This window comes from Patagioenas fasciata, chromosome 1 (assembly GCF_037038585.1).
Source record: "Patagioenas fasciata isolate bPatFas1 chromosome 1, bPatFas1.hap1, whole genome shotgun sequence".
Classification (NCBI taxonomy): domain Eukaryota; kingdom Metazoa; phylum Chordata; class Aves; order Columbiformes; family Columbidae; genus Patagioenas; species Patagioenas fasciata.
The window spans coordinates 128,720,522-128,742,407 of NC_092520.1; the positions used below are offsets into that span (position 1 = coordinate 128,720,522).

A 21,886-nucleotide genomic window follows, 5' to 3' on the forward strand; every position below is an offset into this window, starting at 1 on the left:
TTGATGTAAAAATCTTCCCTAATTTAAAAACTTGTCTTTCTGTGTGACCCCATTACAACAGTAATGCCAACTGGTCTGTTTGCATTTCATCATTTACCATCTCATCTGTCTCAGCACCATCTGCAAATTTCACCCGTGTTTCTGCAAACTTTCTTCATCAGGTGCCTTCACCAACGATGAACAATATTTGATGATGGGCCACAATTACCTCTCAATAGTGAGATTTGGGGAACTTACTTTTTGACAATGAATCTATGCATGAGATATATATATATATTTTTTTTTTTTTTTTTTTTTTTTTTTTTGCCAGTGCCATAGCTGTGTACCAAGCTTCAGCCCACTGTTTGTTGTGTGTTGCTTTACAGAGATTACCCAAGGCATTAAAAATATCTTGGACAGTGGTTTCACTTGCCATCATGCCTTTAGTCCTGACAGTCCAGTTTGAGTTTAATTTGGCCTCAGTCTCTTGGCTCAGGTGTCCATGTGAGAGGTGGAGGCCTATGTCTGTGATCGAAAAGGCAGGTTATATATCTGTAGGTGCTAGCACTTCAGTATTAATTGTTTGCCTCGAATTCTCTTGGGATTGGGGAGAATTTTAGATACTTGTGACTTCCAATCCTTCATTGACCAGGAAGACCTTGATTTAGGCATAACTGTCATGTTTTCTGACTTCATAAAATTATAAGAACTAAAATCAAACCTCACTGTGAACTTGGTGAAGTATGTGAGCAAAACCTCTCTCTCCTCCCAAGTATGGTTCAGTGCTGCCACAGATTCCCTGGGAAGCTGGGGAGACTCTGTTCTCTGAGGTATTCATTACAACCTCATCTAGCTTTGCAGTTTATGACAAATGGGTTTTGAGTGCAGACCTCCAGCAATATCTTCCCACGTAAACCTTCCTGTGACACAGCATTGTGTTTCACTTTGCTCCACCCCACAGATGAGGACAGGGTCACACCACTCTGCCAGTTCTGTCAATCAAGGAAAATATGTAGGATCCGAAGCCAAGGGAGTCACTCAAAGCTTATCTGTGTCTCAGGTCTGCTGTGTGATTGTACCTGTGACCATCTTCCTGGCCCCAGTTCACTTCTTTTACTTCTGGATCTGTCTGTGCATCTTCTGTCCTCTTCAGATGCTTTCTTTTTGCACAAATGGCTCACGTTGGCTTCGCCGTCAGTCTTGAATCCCTAGAAAAGGAGAATCAAAAGAGTGTCCTTGAGTCACTGGCTGCAAAGTCCCTTTGAGCACCCTGCCACCTACTTTGTTTTGCAAACTTAGTGAATTCTGTCTTGATAATAATGTTTGTCTTTTGCTCTTGTTGTGCTCCAGGGACGAAGCCTCACCATATGGCCAGGAGTCTTCTCATTTCCATCTTTAAAGTGTTGTTGGCCTTTTTATACTCATTTGGTCTTATACCAACCTTCTCTGTTAACTTAAATGTCCCTTCTACCTCCTTTATGTTTAGTTTCTGGTGTTAGGGACAGTAATGACATCACCTCCAGCTCTTTGTGTCCCTCAGCATTCTGGAAACTGCTTTTTGCACCTTCTCCAATGCACTTTCTTCTTTCCTGATGTTGGGTAACAGAAGCATTACGTGGTCTAGCAGAGGTTGTCTGACAAATACAATGTCCAGTGGCATTAATGCTTTTTCTTGTTGCTTGATAATACCTTGTCTGATGCTTTCAAAATAACAGTGTTGCCTGTCACTGTCCTGTGATTAATAAATCCCTTTCCTCCTCAACAGTCCCTACTGATAAGCAGAAGTTCTTAGAGCAGGTGTGCCTGTCACTTCTCTTTGGGGTATCACTGAGCACTTAGTACTATTGAACTTGTCAAAAACATACCAGTGACCCTACTAGGCCCATCTAGTCCAGAATCTTCTGCTCCAGCAGTGGTCACTACCAGATCCCTAGGAATGAGGGCAAGTTAAGGCAACTTTACCTGCTGTTGTCCTCTGATACTCCTACAGCTTCCAGCTGTTTTCAGCGGAGGGGCTGCCATGGCTGGTCGTGGTTTCTTGCCATTCAGTAAGTAACAGTCACTCTCTTGCATTAAACTCTCCAGTCTCCCTTCAAGTCCATGCAAACTTGTAGCACCTATGGTGTCCTTTGTTTGGAAGTTCTGCAGCCACTGATTTCAAGAAGAACTGTCTCTTTGTTTGTTTTGAACTTCTTGATGGTCCTCAATTCTTATATTGGAAGAGACAGTGAAAAATTATTTCCTACCCATCTCCTGCTTTTCATATATGGTTTTACAGTCCTCAATCACATCCTCACTTAACCTGTTCTGTGGACAGAGATGTCTAACCCACTCAGTCATGCCTCTTCATTGCCCTTTCTAGCTCCTGTGGAAGGAGCAGAACTGCAACACTTTTCAAGATGTAGGAAAATCATGGGTTTGTGCAAGGGCATAGTGACGTTCTCTGTTTTGTTTTCAGTTCTTTTCTCAGGAATTTCTAGCATATGTTTTGCTTTCTTTATGGCTGCTGAATGCCAAGGTGACATTTTCATGGATCTACCTCTTACATCCTAAGGGTATCACTCTTGAGTGGCACTGATTGTATGTGGAGATGGAGTTGGTTTTTTCTGTGTCCGTTGCTTTATGTTTATCAAGGTTGATGCCATTTCATTGCCCAATCACTCTTCTTGGAAGGTCCTTCTACAGTTCTCCTCAGTTCTCATCCTCATTATTACCCTTATTAACTTACTCTCATCAGCCACATTGGCTTCCCTTTGCCCTTTTTCTGTATCCATCCTAGTTTTGCTTCTTCAATGTTTTATTCTCTTAAGTTCTCTCTCAAATTGTGATCATCTGCAATACTGACAGTGCCTCCTAACTTAATGCCATTGAGAGGTAGGACACTGATCCTTTTAAAGATCTAGCAGGCTTTCTTCCACCTAGCCTGATACTTTCAGGACTTGATTCATTCAAATCAATCTACAGCACTTCATCCTTTTAGCTTCTGTCTGATACTTCTATTCACTCTGACTAGTTTCCCTGGGACTGAGGGCTCTAAGCAGGTCATGTTTTTGCCTGGACCTCCCTCTGCCAGCTTCAGAATGATACAGGTCTTGGCAGAAAGTGGTGGCCATGCTTTACACTGGTCTATTACTGAAGGATGTGTGGTGTGGCTATTCTGACTTTGGATTCAGCTGCTGGTCCTGCTGCTGTAAAGTTACCAAAAATATACCCTGGTAAGGACTTGCAGCAGAAGTTTGGAACCATGATGGTTTGATGGATGGATAACTTCCAGGTACCAAGAGTGAGGAGCTGTGGTACATGGACTCATGGTCACAAGTTGCAACAAGGAAATTACGACTGATAATGAGTGTTTCAGCACTGGATTGGGTGTCTCAGGTCAGCTGGGGAAGTTTTGCACCTTAAGATGTTTTGGAGTTGCCTCATTGAGGCCCTGAGCAATCCCTTCTAGATTTGAGGTCAGCCCTGTTGTGAGCAGGAGTTTGTACCTGCAGAGGTCCCTTCCAGCTGACATACATATTTTTGAGTAGCCTGTGATGTCTTTGAGTAATTTACTTTGCATTTCTTAGGAAAGGTACATAGACGTTTAAAAAGGGGGAGATAACGTATGACAATTAGACCCTTGGCCCCTAACAGCCCTACAGGTAATGTGTGCTCAGGCATTGCAAATATGAAAGACATTGCACTTCTTAACATAGTGACTACGAAGAGTGTGATGTTCCCCTCCTCTGCATCACACACCCCTAGTCCTCCATCCTGCTTGCAGAGGGAAGAACCCAATGTGATGCATTTTGTGATCCACTGGGCTCTGCCAGCCTGTGTCTCCAAGAGATCCAGAGGCCTTCCTCTGGGGAGACTGAATGATTCTTCTGAGACATTTTAAGTAAATCTGTTACATACTTACAGTCACTTTAGTGTGCCCTCAGGAATTGTTTAACGATTAACGTAACCTTCTTTAGTTCATGTAACCTCCATTTAGTGAATCAAACTTTATTTTCAGTTGCTTCTGCAGAAATTAGTATCTTCTTCTGTGCTGTAAATTGAGCTATTGTTAAATGCATGAATGTTTTTAGTATTTATTACCTCACGTTAGCTCTAAGTGGTTTTATTTCACTCTGTTCATCAGAAATCTTTTTCTCAAATAAGTTTTACATTGAATGGAGATTCCAGAATTACAGCTTTCATACTGAAAATAACATTCTTACTCCTCATGGTTGTGCAGAATTAAGAAAACAAACGATTAATACAGACTTAATAAAATGTAGACTAGCTGTATTTCCTATGACTGCCAGCACTCTGCAAGTTATTTTTAGTATTCCTATTTGGCACCCTTTCCTGAAATGTGAACATTTTAATTTTTATTTATTATTTTACTAGGGGGAGGGAAGATGCAGATAGAATGACAAGTGAAATTGTCAGCAAGTGCTGTTGACAAGGATTAAAGCTGTTGGCTCAGATTGGGTCTGGGAGGTATTATTTTAGGCATAGAATCATAGAATGGTTTGGGCTGGAAGGGACCTTTAAAGATCATCTAGTCCCAACTCCTGTGCCATGGGCAGGGACATTTTCAACCAATCCTGACGTTGAATACTTCCAGGGATGGGGCTTCCACAGCTTCTCTGAGTGAGGCTGACTGGTTGGTGGTTCCTACAGTCCTCTTTATTACCCTTTTTAAAAATGGGTGCAGTATTCTCTTTTTCTCCAGTCACTGGGGATTTCTTCTGACTGCCGTGACTTTTCAAATATCATGGAGAGTGGCTTGGCAACTATATCAGCCAATTCCCTCAGGACCCTGGGGTGTGTCTCATCAGGTCCTGTGGACTTGTGTATGTTCAGTTTCCTCAGGTGGTCTCAAATGTCATCTTCTCTTACATGCATGGGTACATGTAAATCAAGAGGGTTCATTCAGCTTGTTGATTAAAGTGTGTGTAATTTGCCCTTCAGTACAGAAATAAGTTTCTTAAAACATACTTAAACATTTCCTAGTTAGTCATTTTGAAGATGGAAGAGTCCAGTGATATTCTAGTACACTGCCAATATAAAGTCAATTTACTCATAGAAATTACAAAAAAACCACAACTCTCACTGGTTTTATACTAAACTCTTATATTTTGATTTCTGAGCAGTAACAGCAGTTTTTACTTCAGTTACGGATGGTTGTTTTGTGGTTTTTTTGTCTGTTTGCCGTGTAACACTGTGCTGCCAAGCCTGTGTGGTGGGGCAGGTCTCAGCCCTTCCCAGCTGCATCCAACAGCTGCTGGTGGTTGGATGGTCCTGTCCCACTGTCAGTGTTGGGAGGCTGCAGAGGACAGGGAGATGTGTTCTCCAATCATGGCGTGTATGTGTGGGCTTTAGCTCACTTTCCCTGCCTTTGGCCTGAGCTCATGAGTATTTCAGTCCCCTGGGATCCCCGAGCTTCATGTTAGTATTGGGCAAGGATGTAGTTAAACTTCATGCACTGGGTAGGCAAGAGTTTTAGCTGGAGTATGATTATTTGACCAGTTTTACAGTCTTAGTCCTTGATGAATCTACCTTCCAGCCTGAGTTCACAGCCCCTGCATCCACCAACTGTTGTAGTAATTTTGTAGGAAACAGAAAAATGCCTGTGTTTCAAAAGTACCTTTCATTTGGTGTTGCATAGGTATATTTATTCTTAACAAAATTTACCAAGTAAAAAAAAAATTTTGCAAGTCATGGGAATAGTTGTGGCCAAGATACTATTAGCTGCGTCTGCCCACCTCCGTCTTGGCATTCAACTATTTTGGCATCCTAATCAATTTGCTCACACAATAATTTTCCCTGTTACAGTAATGTTGCGCTCAATCAAAAGACTGACAATAAAGCTGTAACATGCAACCTGAACCCTGACCTATACATTTATTGCTAGCACTAAACACAGCACCCTTCCCACCCTGTCTCCACTGTGCCCTATAGAAAGACACCAGGGTTCAAACATAAGTCAGGTACTTAGCCATTGGGAAATGTTGTACTTTGGGTTGTCTGATGGCAGTATTTTGGACGAAACTTTGTGTTTTCAAGATACTACACAGCTGTTAACCTCAAATTTCTTGGAATTTTCCTTTTGTTTTATAAATGAGGTAAATGGAGACAGGAATTCAAAATGTATTGGCTGGGACTGTCATTCACAGGACAGTATAAATAAATATGCCAGCTTCTGACTTCGCACCCACGGTGTGTGTCCCCTGGCCATACTATTCCAGTGGGCACTCCATTCTGAGCGATCTTTACCTGTCAAGAGGGATCCATTTGCTTTCATCCCATCTTACTTTCAGGACACTTTTCAACATCTGCAATGTGTTAGAAAGCAGCTGTGATCATTTTGCCACCCTGGTTTCTCCCTCCAGTGCTAATGCATCCTTTAGCAGAAGGGAGAACAGGAAAACCAGGATCGGAACACAGAGCTAATTAATTGCAGAGAAACAGACTCAGTTTAATTCTCACATCTTCTGACTTCTAAATCCCTGCCTTTGCAAGGCAAATGTATTTGACTTCATGTAGGATTTTGGATGTAGTTCTACATTTCAAAAAAATTACTTAAGGAATAGTCACTGTGTACTTCCAACAGTTCTCAACTGAAGAAAACAAGAAGTTTGAACTTTAGCACATCTGTACTTAGTCTAAAGGAGGAACTGACTCCTCACTCCAGACACTTTCCATGGACTGGCATCTAGTGGAAGGTAATGCTGGCTATGTCTGTAGTAACAACACTGGTGCACAGTACTGGCTGTCCATTGCTGTGGCATTCCTGTTTCTTTGTATGGTCCTTGTTCTGTGCCAGCAAGTGCTCTCCCAGATGATACCTCAGTGTGGTTTAGGAGTTAGTGCAGGACCATGCTGATTGCCAGTGGCCAGGTTAGATGTGTCCGTCCCCTTTAGGAGAGTAGGAGAATTTTGCCATCTGGGTGCAAGCTGTGTAATGCTAGTCACCCCCAGGACCAGAGAACAAGCACTGTCCCATTTCATTTAAAAGTACAGATGCTGTCAGTTGCCCTTTTTTGCAGCGTGTGTGGTCCTGATGGGTGGCAGTATTTTTAATTCATTTCTTCCTTCAGACTGAATGATCCAGCTGTGCACCTTGACGTGTTTGCACTCAGTGATATGTGATGGTATATGATGTACCAGGCAATGCCTAGGCAGAACCTCAGTGGAAAGGGGAGGCTACATCAGTGCTCCCACCCCTTCCACCCCCAAATCATCACTGACTAGCACTAGCTCAGGAGGGACTCCTGTGACATGTACCATAGTCACATTCTGCCTTCTGTACCTCCTCTCCTGCTCGGACCAGGTCTGAATCTGCCTGAGATCACTGGGATGTTACAGTCAGAGAAGATTAGGAGCAGTAGGTAATAAAACCAAGTAGATTGTTTGTTTGTTTTTCCTCCCAAGAGAGCAGGGATACAAAAGAATGAGGAGACAGTGGTAACTGTTGACAACTGAGGACCAGCAGCTAATCTCGGTGAGGACTGAATCAGGTCTTAAATGTCTGCTAGCTGGAGAAACACTGGTGAAGTAATGGTGGTGGTAGCAGCTGTTTTTCTTAAGTGGCATGGATATTGGGAGCTTTCAGCTCTCCCTTCTTCTGTCACTGGCCCCAAGGAGGACTAGCTGGAGCTAAACTGGCCTTGAATCTTCTCAAGCAGACTGGAGCCCCAGGCTTGGGTTGCCCATCCTGGAGCTTGCTCTGCTTTTGAGCACCAGCTGAAGTGAGAAAACCCTTCAGCTTTCCGTGGATTTGGAGGCACCTCCCAGACTTCTGTGTTTCTTTGGAAATTGCTTTGCTGCTACTGGGACGTGTACTGGTTATACCTATGTGTGTAGCCATGACATGTACAAGTGTTTGAGGTGTGTGGCTCATTTGTCATTTACAGTTCCCAGCCAAGCCCCCAAAACATCATCCCAAGTAACTTGGTCCTGTTCCCATTTCCTCTGCTTTGGTTGCCATATAGGAAAGTTTATTTTCTCGGACGTTAAGTCTAATGTGTAAATCCTACCTGGAGCCAAGGACAATAATTCACCCAACTTCCTAAGAGAGGCTAAGGGTATATGCATAAATAGGTAAAACTTGAGTGCATCTCATTTGAGAAGGAATTGATTCCAGTTTTGTTACCCAGGAAGAGCTGCTCCACGCTACAGCCTGGGAAGGAGATAGGTTATCTGCTTCCTTCAATAGAAGAGGAACCAGAGCCTGTGATCCCCTGGCTGCCTGTGCAGGACAGTCCATCTTTGGCAAGGAGAATTACTTGAAGCTGGAGAGGAAGAGGAGTGGGATCCATTTTGGATCCCACGTGGAAATGCCTGTTGAGTGTGTGTTGCTTGCAGGAGACTGCATCGGGGCTTAGCTGAGAATATGGAGGGGTTTGGGCAGTGAGCCAAACCAAGCTGGGTTATATGAAACACAAACAGAAAACAGCAATTCGCAATGCCTCATAACTCAATCAAACCTGTAAAGGGCTTCACAGGGCCAGGAAAAGGTTATCCATTTGACAGCAGCCCTGCCAAATGTCTCATTTCCTTTCCAAAACCACAGAGTCCTAAGAACTCTTCAGAGGCATTTACAGGGATCTTCAGAGGCAGGAAGGGTTAGGTGTAACTTTGTTAATTGTCAAGGCTCACATTGCAAGCTTTTATTTCATAGATGTTAAAATTAGAAGGTGGTGTTGTCATACTCTCATCTGGCCTCTGACATAATGGTTGCTGTACTCAGCCTAATGTATGCATCAAATCCGTTATGTATTTTAAAAAAGCCTTCACCTTCTAAGTAATAGAAACTTCTGCCGCAGTGATTATTTATGTCCGCTGAAACATACAGATTTGTTCCTGGGTTTGTTAGGTACTGCATATTCAGCGGTTGACATAAGTACCAAGCTGGTGTTTCTTTTAAAAAGGGAAGTTTTGGTATGTGGTTGGATGCATATTATTTCTCTGATTTATTTCTCTAGAAAGAAGACCATAATTGTCATTACAGAGCTATTGGAAAGTTGAAGTGAGACCTGTGTGTTGCATTATGATGTTCAGCTCTTTAGTGTGGGAGGTGTGGGTGGCATCCCTGTTGGATGTAAAGAGCAGTGACATACTGGTAACGTGCTGCTGCTGCTTCTCTGTGTTCAGAGCTGAGCTAATACTTAAAGGTTGCCAACATGGTGTGTGTTGAAGTAGAGTTAAATTAGGATCGCCTTTCTTACAATGTTTGTTTCATGTAAGAAGTGTTAATTCTAGATATTTATCTGGAATGGCACCAGTGTAACTGGCTGAATTAGCAACCAGAGGCCAAAGTATGACAGAAATGCAAGGCTGTAAAACACATCAGCTGATGGGGATTAGGAGAGTGCTCTGCCTCCATTAGGTCAGTTATAAGCCATCATGAGCTATTTTTCTATTAGAGAAGAGGTCTCAGTTAATGAATTGTTGTGTGTGGGAGTTAATGCTGGATGAGTCCCCTGTGGCTTTCATGATGAGGGTCAGATAAAATATTAATGACATTAAAACAAACAATCCCCTGCTCTTCCCAACTACCTTCCAGCTGGATTTCTCTAAGCGTTGGTCAGGGAAGATGTGGAGCCCCACAGGAGACAGGCTGGTGTCACTGCTCCCTTTTCTCAGGTAGGGAGATGGAGGCAGTGGAAAGCAGTGACTCCAAGGCCACACAGTCCAGTGGGAGGGCTGCAAGAGTTCTCCTGTCTGGTGCCTTTGTCCTGATCCAACTTAATGGTTGGACTCAATGATCTTAAAGATATTTTCCAATGAAAATGATTCTATGGTTCTGTCCGTAGTTTCAGCTCCCTTCTCAGAGAAATGAAAGTGCATCCAAACTGCTCCTGCGCTGACTCGAAGCTAATCTTTCCAGGTCTGGGGTGGCCTTTAGGAGTACCAAATCTCAAGTCTTCTTACTCACAAAACTATGCTATACTTCCCGATCAAAGAATATAACCCATGAGATGTGCATCTTTTCTCCTTATGCCTTGTCCACAGAACACATTTCCCCATCTTGCAGATTATTCATTGCAGAGTCTGAGTACAGGAGCTCAAATGACAGGCTGTGGAAGAACCGTCTCTTTCTGGTTATCCCTGCGCAGTGCAGCGCAAAAGATCTTGAGCTGGGTGGAGCCCAGCAGATGAGCTTCAGCATACCTGAATCACTTCAGAACAGTTCCCCGGATAATACAATCATAGTTTCATACTCTGAACTAGGAATTGTGTGGCATAACAGGGTGTTAAATATCTCTGGGGCTTTCGGGCGTAGCACAAAGCTGTAAATTTATTCAGAGGGAGCTCAGAAATCTTGCCACTGCTGCAAAGTGTAAGGATTTACTGTGCATCTCTGGTCATGACTCTTATGTGGTACACTAAGAAGCAGCCCAATGTATGGCAAAGGAGGCCTAGGCACTCCAAGCTCAACAGTTGATTCTGTTTACATCATGCAAAATCAAAGCTAAATGTGTTTTTTCACACCTATTTGTGTGCATTGGACACCAAACAGCCTAAGCAAGACTTCTCACGTTTTCTGCATATGTGCTGGAGCAGGTGTGCATATGCTCTGGAGGGGGCAGGGCTTCAGCTTGCTAATGATGGCACATGGACAGTTAAGGATCATGCAGCTTACTGCACTGACAACAAGTGCAGAGAGGAACTAATGAAGTCAGAAAATTTGTCATGAGGAACACTTTAAAGCACTTTCCCATTATTTTTTCTCCCTCTCTCTCTGGAGATCAAATAAACAAGGAAATGGAAATACTAAGGAGGACAGTCAACATACTGATAATCATTCCTACCTGCTTCCTCCAAAAAACTGGAGGACTGGCTGCCTCATATCGTGTGGATATCACTCCTAGAAGCTGGAAATAATTTATGACAGTAGCCAAATCCCCCTTCTGATGGGGAAGTTTATTGCATTTTCTGTGAACATCCTTTATCTGTAAATAATAATTAAGGAAACAGTATTAATTTTGTCATATTTCTGTAATAGACCACCTCCTTGTTTGCTTTTCAGGTTCACTGGGATCTTGTTGCATTGCTGGTGTACGCCCCCCCTTCCAGAAGAACTGCTCTTGCCCATACCCGCCTCCCGGGAACAGCCAAAGAGGGGTGTGAAGTGATAAAAATTTATGTTTTCATCAAACCGGGCCAAGGAGAATGGGGGTCCTACACCCAAAAGAATGAAGACACGACAGAACAAAGACTCAGTACGTGAGGTGGGAGATGAGGGGTGGGGCTCTGGAGCCAAGCTGAAGCTGTGGGTGGGGACTGAAGCTCAGGGCAAAGCTCGTGGACATGAGTTTGGTGGAGTGGAGTGCCTGAGAGTCCAGGGGTTTTGAAGCCCACAAGGCCAGTTGTATCTTGGGCTACATCAAGAACAGCATGGCCAGCAAGTCAAGGGAGGTGATTCTGCCCCTCTGTTCTGCTCTGGTGAGACCCCACCTGGAGTCCTGTGTCCAACTCTGGAGCCCTCAGCACAGGAAAGACTTGGACCTGTTGGAGAGGGGCCAGAGGAGGCCACAAAAATGATCAGAGGGTGGAACACCTCTGCTGTGAGGACAGGCTGAGAGCGTTGGGGTTGTTCAGCCTGGAAAAGGTTCCAGGGAGACCTTGTTGTGGCATTTCGTTACTTAAAAAGTGTGTATAAAAAAGATAGGGACAGACTTTTTAGCAGGGCCTGTTGAGACAGGACAAGGGGTAATGGTTTTAAACTAAAGGAGGGGAAATTCAGGCTGGACATGGGCAAGAAATTTTTTACAATGAGGGTGATGAAACACTGGCACAGGTTGCTCAGAGAGGTATCAGATGCCCCATCCCTGGAGACATTTGAGACCAGGCCGGATGGGGCTCTGAGCAACCTGATCTAGTTGAAAATGTCCCTGCTCATTGCAGGAGGTTGGACTAGATGAGCTTTGAAGGTCCCTTCCTGCCCAAATTATTCTATAATTCGAGGGCTTTGGGAGACTGAGGACAGGGCAGGAGTGGAGTGAGATGCACAACAGGACTGATCCAATGATCGCTCTCTTAGATGTCAATGCGGAGTGGACGGAAGAAAGAGACTCCAGGGCCTCGAGAGGAGCTCAGGTCACGGGGTCGAGCTTCCCCCGGGGGCGTCAGCACCTCCAGCAGTGATGGCAAGGCTGAGAAGTCCCGACAAACAACAAAGGTAGTATAGGCTAGTATGTGAGCACGGGGTGCTTGAGGTCTGCCCAGACTATGTTGAATCTGTTCAGGGATCCACCAACAAACCCATACTGGGTTAGTTCTCTGGAATGGGTGGGATCCTTCTTTGCTCTCATCCCCAGTGCCTTGAACTTCCCATCATCCCCCAAGAACTTGTCTTCAGTCTCACCAGCCCTTTATAGTGCCAATTTTTGCCATATTCTGGCTCAGTGTTGCACTGCTAAGCTCTTCAACACACGTGCTGTGGTGGGTGTATCTGTGCTCTGTGCAGTCTGTGAAGGTTTGGCAAGGTGGGAAGTTACCCCATGACCCTTCCACCTCCCTGTTCCCCTCTCCCTTGCAGAAAGGGCGGGTGGAGGAATCCTGCACGCCCAAGGGCAGCAAACAGGGTCGAACAGAAGAGATCTCGGAGAGTGAAGGGGAGGACGCCAACACTCCCAAAAAACCCAAAACTGAGGTGAGTTTTCCATGCTGTGGTTGCTGGCGTGTCCTGAGTTTCCTATTGCCTACCTGTGTTGCTCACACCTGCCCAGCTGTAGGTTCCCACTGCTTGGGAGCCCTGCTGCCTTGGGTTTCATGCTACAGCTCTTCCAACCTAAATGGCATCTGCCAGGCTACAAAAATGCCACCAGGAGGGATGACCAAGCAGACCGAGGCTCTCTGTCTCCTTTGCTTTGTCTGTCTTCATAAATGACTTGGACACAGGACTTGAGGGAATACTAAGGAAGTTTGCCCATGACACAGAATTGGGAGGAGATGTTGACACACCTGAGGGCAGAGAGGCCCTGCAGAGAGAACTGGACAGTCACCAAATGCATGAAGGTCAAGTGCCAGATTTTGCACCTGGGTTGTGGTAACCCTGGGGAACAGACTGGGCAACAAGATACTGGAAAGCAGCTCCACAGAGAGGGATTTGGGGGTTCTGGTCGACGGCAAGTTGAAAATGAGCCAACAGTGTGCCCTGGCAGCCAAGAGGCCCAACCATGTCCTGGGATGCATCAAGCACAGCGAGGGAGGTGATTGTCCCGCTCTGCTCTGCACTGGTGCAGCCTCACCTGGAGCAGTGTGTGCAATTCTGGGTGCCACAGGATAAAAAGGATATAAAGCTACTGGAGAGTGTCCAGAAGAGGGCTATGAAGTTGGTGAAGGGTTTGGAGGGGAAGCCATGTAAGAAGCAGCTAAAGTCACTTGGTTTTTCAACCTGGAGAAAAGGAGACCAAGGGGAGATCTCATGGCAGCTACAGCTTCCTCTTAAGGGGAGGAAGAGGAGCAGGCGCTGATCTCTTCTCTTTGGTGATTGATGAGAGAACTCGAGGGAATAGTAGGAAGATGTGCCAGGGGAGGTTTAGGTTGGACGTTAGGAAAAGGTTCTTCCCACAGAGGGTGGTTGAGCACTGGAACAGGCTCCCCAAGGACGTAGTCACGGCCCCAAGCCTGACAGTGTTCAAGAAGAGGCTGGACTACACCCTCAGACACATGGTGTGAACTGTGGGGTTGTCATATGCAGGGACAGGAGCTGGACTCGATGATCCCTGTGGGTCCCTTCCAACTCAGGACATTCTATGATTCTATGACTGCCATACTCTCAGAGCTGGGCACGTGCCTTTCCCAGCTCAGGGGTGAGAGCCTGGCTCTGTGTGCCTGGTCAGGTTCGACTTGGACTCTTTTGCTCCACCAGAGCAGTGTGAAACAGAGGTGCTTAAGTTGTGGTCAGGTCCGAGTGATGGTTGTTCCAAATCTGCTCATGCATGCACTCTGTGTCATTGTCACAGGGCTTTTCCAAAATGCCGATGGCACCAGCCTGGATCAGTGGTCGGATGGTTGGAGAAAGACTTTGCTCTTGTGCTTCTCAGTTTCCTGTTAACCTGTTCAGAGAACTGGCCTTAAAGGCCTGCGAACACAAGGATATTTGCTCATGTTTTGAGATCACTTTAGTTAAACCCCTGTGGTCATACCTATGTAATTTCCCTACACAGACTTCAGTTTAACCTCTCCTGTAAGCCCCCAGGCTCAGGAGTGGCACTTGTCCATGCTGTGAGAGGTGATAGGGAGGAGCAGGGATTGGGAAGTGCAGGGGGACATAAGGAGCTGGATGGCCAGAGGACAAAACACTTGGGGCAGGGAGGTGGAGCAGTCCTGCAGGGACAGGAAGAGAAATTCAGGGTCTGGGGGCTGTGCTGGGCACACTGTGATGCATGGTGCTCCATGCCATCTGCTGGTACTACCACTGATCATACCCTGGCCAGTTGCCCATTGCTGGTGGTGTGAGGACCTTTTGTATGTATTCACTCTCAACCTGATCGGTAACAGCTCCCTGCCCTCCCTTTCTGCCTCTGTACACACAGTGCCCATCGGTACCTCCTTGCTGAGTGTGTAATGCTCATGAAGGACCTGAGAGCACTGAAGTTGGTCCAAGGGGAGACAGAGGACTGGTGTTATTTATACCTTGCCAAACAATGTCTCCTCCCCTCTGTGGGGTTTTCTAGTGATGGCAGAAAATGGTCAGAAAGTTCTCAGGGAATTTGAAAAGCATTGTGCATGGTCTGGGAGGCCACATAACGTCTCTCTCCTTATTTCAGGAGTTGCCTTGCCCTCCATCCCCATCTGATGTTGACAGCCTTGATGGCCACAGCTTCAATGATGAGATGAGCAGTGACCCACGGGACATTGACCAAGATAACAGGAGCACCTCACCTAGCGTGTACAGCCCTGGCAGCGTGGAAAATGACTCTGACTCCTCTTCTGTGCTGTCTCAGGGGCCATCTCACTCCTACCACCATCCTCCACTCTTCCCCCAGAGCCCACCGGTAGCTCCCCCTCCCGACAGCCTGGCCCGTCCACCTGAGCCTGGCTTTGGGCTCCCGGGTGAGGTGCACCCCCAGGGACCCCCTGCTGGGAGCTACCACTCACAGCTGGAGGGCCAGGCCTCCCGAATTTTCCAGGCTCAAACCCCACAGACACCTGCCTCCTCCTCCTCTGCTGTTGCTGCCCCTTCTGCTGTCCCTTCTTCCTCCTCCTCTTCCTCCTCGTCTTCCTCCTCCTCTTCCACCCATGCTCCTCTTTACCCTCCAGCCAATGTGGTCCAAGTTGGGGCCAAAATTTCCAGTGGGCTTGGGGGGCTCCCAGCAGCAGTGGGTCGTGAGCAGACCCTCAGCGCCAAGCACAATCCGCCACCCACCACCCCCATCTCACTGGCATCAGTGGTCGGGGGCCCCCCACCTCAAAAGACACCCCCAGCCAACCCTCCAGCCGCCCCTCCAGCTTCAGCCCCTTCCTTTCCCCATGTCTCTGCCAATTTGCCTCCCCCGCCAGCCCTGCGCCCACTCAACAATACGGTGGCTGCCTCCAGCTCCCCAGGGATGGTGGGGCAGGCCCTGAGCGGCCACCTTCCCTCACCCCACGGGATGGGGCAGGACAAGGCATCAGCCCTGGCCCCCTCCCGCTACCCCTATGCCCCACCACCTCTGCCTGCTTCCAGCTCCTCGGCCCAGTACCCCCAGCCTTCCCCATCCCAGCCCCTGCCCAGTTACACTGCCTCCTATGGCCACTCCTTCCCCCCACCCAGCGGCCTCTCTGTGTCCAGCCAGCCCCCTAAGTACACCCAGCCATCCCTGCCCTCCCAGCCTGTCTGGAGCCAGGGGCCACCCCCATACAGCCGCCCCCTGGGTAACGCTGGTTCCCACCCCGCTGCTCCTTTTGCCAGCCAGCCGCCCCATCACCCGCAGCCACCCCAACAGCACCACCACAGCCACGGGAGTGGTGGTGGGGTCTCCCCAGCAGCTGCAGCTCCATCGCAGCCCAGTGGGGGTTACCCTCACGGCCTGGAGTCAAACAGCCATCACCCTTCCCATGCCAGCTATGGGCTACGCCTCTACCCTCCCCACAGCCAGGCCGCTTACAGCCAGGCTCCCTCATCTGCTGCTGCAGCTCCCTCCTCCTCCTCCTCCTCCACCACCTCTTCCTCTTCCTCCTCTTCCTCTTCTTCATCTTCTTCTTCCTCGTCCTCCTCATCCTCCTCTGCTGCTTCTTCCCAGGGAAATTACCCCAGCATGTGCGCTCATCCCCCAGGGCAGAGTCCTGCCACCTACACCTTCCCCCCACCACCACCACCATCCCCTGCCCATGGGGCTGGCCCTCCGGTCACCTCAGCTGCCACCACCCTCTCTACCGTCATCGCCACCATGGCCTCCCCATCTGCAGCCCCCTACAAGACGGTCTCACCCCCAGTACCCCCCTCAGCTGTGGCCCCCTATGGGAAGCGGCCAGCCTCCCCCATCCCCACCTTCCAGCCCCCGGCCCCTTATAAGCCAGGCTCACCCCCTGCTTCTTCAGCTGCCCCTTTCCGGGCAACCACGCCTCCTGGCTACCGGGTGGCCTCCTCCCCTGTGGCAGGGGGCTACAAAGCCCCCTCGCCCGCCCCTTCTGCCCCACCACCCCTGCCAGGGAGCATGGCCGCCCCAGCCCCCCCACCGCCCCCACTTCCCCTCAGTGCTGCGCAGATCAAGCAGGAGCCATCAGAGGAGTACGAGCCCCCCGAGAGCCCCGTGCCACCTGCTCGCAGCCCCTCACCACCCCCCAAGGTGGTGGATGTACCAAGCCACGCCAGCCAGTCAGCCAGGTGAGGGGAGACTAGGGGGGCACACAGAGGGTGTCTGTAGGCTGGAGAGGGATGTATGGGGCAGGGACGGGGAGGTCACTCTCAGTGTGGGGTGAAGCTGCACCCTTTTGACTTTTCATATAATAGTTTGGGTTGGAAAGGACCTTCAAAGGTCATCTAGTCCAACTCCCCTGCAATGAGCAGGGACATTTTCAACTAGATCAGGTTGCTCAGAGCCCCATCCAGCCTGGCCTTGGATGTCTCCAGGGATGGGGCATCTGACACCTCTCTGGGCAACCTGTGCCACCACCCTCATCGTAAAAAATTTCTTCCTCACGTGTAGCCTGAATCTCCCCTCCTTTAGTTTAAAACCATTACTCCTTGTCCTGTTGCAGCAGGCCTTGCTAAGAAGACTGTCCCCAGCCTTCTTATAGGCCCCGTTAAGTACCTTTTCCGTTATGCTCTTCCTTTTCCCACAGTGCTGGACTTGGCTTTGCCTGCCCCTGTCCCCATTTCCATGCTCATCCCTGCCCTCCAGCCCCCTCTGTGCTGATAGGCTACACCTCTCATCCCCAGATTCAACAAACATCTAGACCGTGGCTTCAACTCCTGCTCCCGCACGGACCTCTACTTCGTACCCCTTGATGGCTCCAAGCTGGCTAAGAAAAGGGCGGACTTGGTGGAGAAAGTGCGGCGAGAGGCTGAGCAGAAGGCACGGGAAGAGAAGGAGCGGGAACGGGAACGAGAGCGGGAGAAGGAGCGGGAGAAGGAGAGGGAGCTGGAGAGGAGTGTGGTAGGTTTGGGGATCCCACTGCCGCAGCACAGCCAGGGTAGATGCTTGAGAGCTCCCTTGGCCACTTCCTGCTGGGACCCTAAACCTGGTCTCTCTGCTCTCTTGCAGAAGATGGCCCAGGAGGGCCGGTCGGTTGAGTGCTCATCCCTCGGGCCAGTTCCCCACCGCCCCTCCTTCGAGCAGGGCAGTGCTGTAGCAACTGTTCCCCCGTACCTGGGCCCTGACACCCCGGCTCTGCGCACCCTCAGCGAATATGCACGGCCCCACGTTATGTCCCCCAGCAACCGCAACCACCCTTTCTATGTGCCACTGGGTGCGGTCGACCCAGGTTTGCTGGGGTACAACATGCCAGCCATCTACAGCAGTGATCCAGCGACACGGGAGCGAGAGCTGAGAGAGCGGGAGGCCCGCGAACGAGACCTGAGGGACCGGGACCTGCGTGAACGTCTCAAGCCTGGCTTTGAAGTCAAGCCTGCCGAGTTGGAGCAGCTCCACGCTGTGCCAGCTGCTGCTATGGATCCATTCCCACGCCATGGCGGGCTGAGTTTGCAGACAGCCCCCGGCCTTCATCCCGCTTTTCCCTTCCACCCGGGGCTGGGCCACTTGGAGCGGGAGAGGCTGGCGCTGGCAGCTGGCCCGACCCTTCGTCCTGACATGTCCTATGCTGAGCGCTTGGCAGCTGAGCGCCAGCATGCTGAGCGGGTGGCTGCTCTCAGCAATGACCCTCTGGCCCGGCTGCAGATGCTCAATGTGACACCTCATCATCATCAGCATTCCCACATCCACTCCCACCTCCATCTCCACCAGCAGGATGCCATACATGCAGGTAAGGACCCCATGGGAGTGGTGTCCTGCACAAAGCCCTGCTCTCCCTCCTACTATGGCCTCTTTGTGCGTCCTCACTCTGGTCCTGGGGAATTCCAAAAGCTGCTGAGAGTAGATTTTGAGGCCCCAGATCCACCTCTTCAGCCAGAAGAGGTCAATATCACAGTCATCCAGCCTTGCCCTTGCTCGCATCCAGCGAAAGACACTGACTTCTGTTGCAAGTATTGGGCTGTCTGTGAGTTTACTGCTTAGTGGCAAGCAGAGTAGTTTGTACTGTGTCTTTTAGTTCTAGATTTCTGGGGACAGAATGTGAGTGCTGGCATCCCACTGGCTACCAAGGTGGTGGTGCTGTGGTCTGCAGAGGGAGTGGGAGCCCCGCTGATGAATTTTACAGTATCCTTAGGACTAATGAAATGTTGGTTCTCTGGTTTGCAAATAGGGCTCTTGCTGCAGATGGTGGGATGGGATAGAAGATGGACTAATTGCAAGGAACTGGAGGCTGCTCTCCTTCAGAATTGAGTGGTGGTCCTTCCATTTTTACATCCTATAGGAAAGCAAAGTAAAAAGAAGCGTAGGACTGAAAATCTGGGGGAAGGAAAGCCCAGACTACGGTAGGAAAAAGTGCTGTGCCTGCTCAGGTCTTGTGAGCACTCAGTGGAATCTGGTGACAGACAGACACCCAGTCTAAGCGGCCACAACTAGTCAGAGATGGCATCAGGTACAAATTAATGTCCATTCCCCCATGCTCTGTAGCTGGCCACCTCCAGCCAGCACTCTGTCAGAGAGTCCAGAACACTGGAAAGAACAGTTTTTGTATGAACAGTACCTTGCATTTCAGCCTTGGTTGGTACTTGCAAACTTCAGTGCCTGGCACTGAGCATCTGTGCTGGATGAGACCTGGAAATGGAAGAACCCGATATGAGTATGTACAGGAATGACAGCCAGGGTGGTAGATAGGCACGATACTCGATACAGATGTGATTGCAGAGCAGGTCCTTGCAGAATAGATTTTAAGGAACAGTACTTCTCCCTGAGGAGCATAGGGACAGAGCTATGCCAGGCTGGCTCATGTGAAATTCCATGCAGGCAAAAGAGTAACAGAAGAATGTGGTGCTGTGTTGTCTAGCCTTGAAATCATTCCATCTCAAACACACACCAGCCCTCTCTGCTTCTTTTTTGTTGTGCCTTGTGCCTACCTCCGTGTTACAAAGCACAGGAGAATTATCTCGTGGTATCTTTTCTTTCCAGCCTCAGCCTCTGTTCACCCTCTTATCGACCCACTTGCCTCGGGATCACACCTCACCCGGATACCATACCCAGCTGGAACCATTCCTAACCCCCTCCTGCCTCACCCTCTGCACGAGAATGAAGTGCTGCGCCACCAGCTTTTTGGTAAGGATGCTCACAGGGAGTCTGCTGGTCTCCTCTGAAGGGCATCAGCAGACCTCCCAGGGCAGGGTGGACATGAGGGGTCACAAACCCAAACTGAGGTCTATTAAACAGAACCCTGGATGAACAACTCCTGCACATGGGTAGGGCTGGGAAGGGAAGTGCAGGAGTTTTGTCTGAGGTATGGGGCCACAGGTGAGGATGGAGCTATTAATATTGCCTTATCTCTTCTCTGTTTCATCTTTGGCTGCAGCTGCACCCTACAGGGACCTGCCAGGCTCTCTCTCTGCACCCATGTCAGCAGCACATCAGCTACAGGCCATGCATGCACAGTCAGCTGAGCTGCAGCGCCTGGCTCTGGAACAGCAGCAATGGCTTCACGCCCATCACCCTCTGCATGGTGTGCCGCTCCCCACGCAGGAGGATTACTACAGGTACATGGGCCTGTGCCCTCCACAGCACAGGGCGAGCAGGGGGTGCCTGGGGGTGGCAGAGGGGACAGGAACACATTGGCCCTCAAGTGGGTGATTCAGCCTGAGCCCACACCTGGGACCAGGGATGCCTTGTCACTGGCGCACAGCTGCTGGGGTGGTCACTAGGATGGTCATTCATGGCAAGTGACTGTTCAGTGTCTAATCTTATGTGGGGTCTCAGCCCCTCTTCTCCTGGTGGGAGGGTAAACGTGCATGTTTCACACATGTTATGACTAACTGGTAACCCTGCCAAAATACCAAACATTTGCAAGGGTTGGATGCTTTTGCCAAGACAAGACTTTCACAAATGCACAGGGAAGCATGTTGGGAAAGAGAGAGGTGCAGTGTTGTCCCTTTTCGATAGCATCTCCTACTTGAAGGATTTGGAAAGGTTTCCAAGCCCACAGTGTCATGTGGGTCTACACTAACAAAAGGCAGTGGGGGATACTAAATTGCCTTTTTCTCTCTCCCAGTCACCTTGTTTCTCTTCTGTATCCTAGCCACCTGAAGAAAGAAAGTGACAAACCCCTTTAAATTGACTTGTAGTGTCAATGTGACATCATCGTGTCTTTCTCTCAAGAGGAGCAATCAATCAACCAAATCCTGGAGGAGGGGAAGCTGCAGTGACATATCCTGATCCCACCATGCAGTAGAGTGTGAGAGACAACAGGACAAAAAGTACAGGATGGCATCACGAGAACAGAAAGTGAGGGAGGACTGACACACCACTAATGAACATGAAATGATCGGTACGTGATTTCAGCAGAGCTCTGAAGAAAACAATCAGCATTGCACAGAGCTCGAAAAGACAAAGACTGATGTGAATTCAGAATGGCAGAAGCTCCATCCTTTTGTTTGGGGGGACAGTTGCATTAAATAAAAAGTGCAGACCATGACAGGACTTCACATACATGGTGCTGCTGCCTTTTCTGCTTCTGCAAGGAGGAGGTGCAGCCAAGAAGTAACTCAAAACCCAACAGAGCCTTTTTTTCAAGATGTCTCTAAACATCCCACCCAGCTTTAGGTGTAAGTTACTGCTTTAGCGATACGGAAGAGCAATGTGGAACTTATTTCAGTTTAGCTAGAGCGGCTTCCCACTCTCCAGCATCCCTTCAGATGCAAACAAAGCATTACAGGACCCCTTCTAAAGCGGCCGCTCCTGCCTGCAGAGGGACCGGTCCCAGCCATCGGGGTGCTAAGCACCGCAAGACTTTTTGCAAGGTGGTGGTTGTGCTTCCCCACTGCTGACAGGAACGGGCATGGCCACGAGGTGCAAAGCACCAGGAGACTGTTTTCAAAGCTGCCGTCGCCACCACGACCCCTTTGAGCCCGGCGGGGAGAGCTGACATGGCCAAGTGTACGGTATCCTGAGATTTGTCTTTGAGATGGCGGCTGCCCTTTCCCCTCACCCTTTCGAATTGATGTACTTTAACTCATGCACATCCTATTAGACGTGGCAGTTTTATGTAGCAACTTGTGAGTCCCTTCCCCCCCACCTCCCACGTGCGTGTCTGATTTCACAGTTGTATTTCTTGATTGGTCCCCATATATATATATTTACTTAACCATTAAAAGGAAAAGAAAACCAACAACCCAGCTCTGGAAAAACACCCAAATGAAGTTCCCTACGCACTCTCAAGACCCAACACACAT

At 48.9% G+C, this 21,886-nt stretch overlaps 2 protein-coding genes across 5 annotated transcripts in view; one reads left to right on the plus strand and one right to left on the minus strand.

Moving 5' to 3' along the window:
• The window catches only part of ATN1 (atrophin 1), a 27,450-nt gene extending 5,625 nt beyond the window's left edge, over positions 1–21,825 (plus strand). For 2 of the 4 annotated variants that reach the window (XM_071814639.1, XM_065850124.2), the window contains 9 exons: positions 10,988–11,189; positions 12,002–12,139; positions 12,500–12,613; positions 14,736–16,774; positions 17,330–17,546; positions 17,655–18,372; positions 19,620–19,763; positions 20,014–20,194; positions 20,734–21,825. In XM_071814639.1, the coding sequence (XP_071670740.1) occupies positions 11,103–11,189; positions 12,002–12,139; positions 12,500–12,613; positions 14,736–16,774; positions 17,330–17,546; positions 17,655–18,372; positions 19,620–19,763; positions 20,014–20,194; positions 20,734–20,767 (3,672 nt within the window). In that variant the 5' untranslated portion in view covers positions 10,988–11,102 and the 3' untranslated portion in view covers positions 20,768–21,825. Of the gene's footprint in view, positions 1–10,987; positions 11,190–12,001; positions 12,140–12,499; positions 12,614–14,735; positions 16,775–17,329; positions 17,547–17,654; positions 18,373–19,619; positions 19,764–20,013; positions 20,195–20,733 lie in introns of those variants that run through there. The other 2 variants (XM_065850141.2, XM_065850150.2) reach the window with 2 other exon arrangements.
• Positions 1–21,886, minus strand: part of PHB2 (prohibitin 2) — a 108,603-nt gene that overhangs the window by 57,391 nt on the left and 29,326 nt on the right. The window lies entirely within an intron of this gene.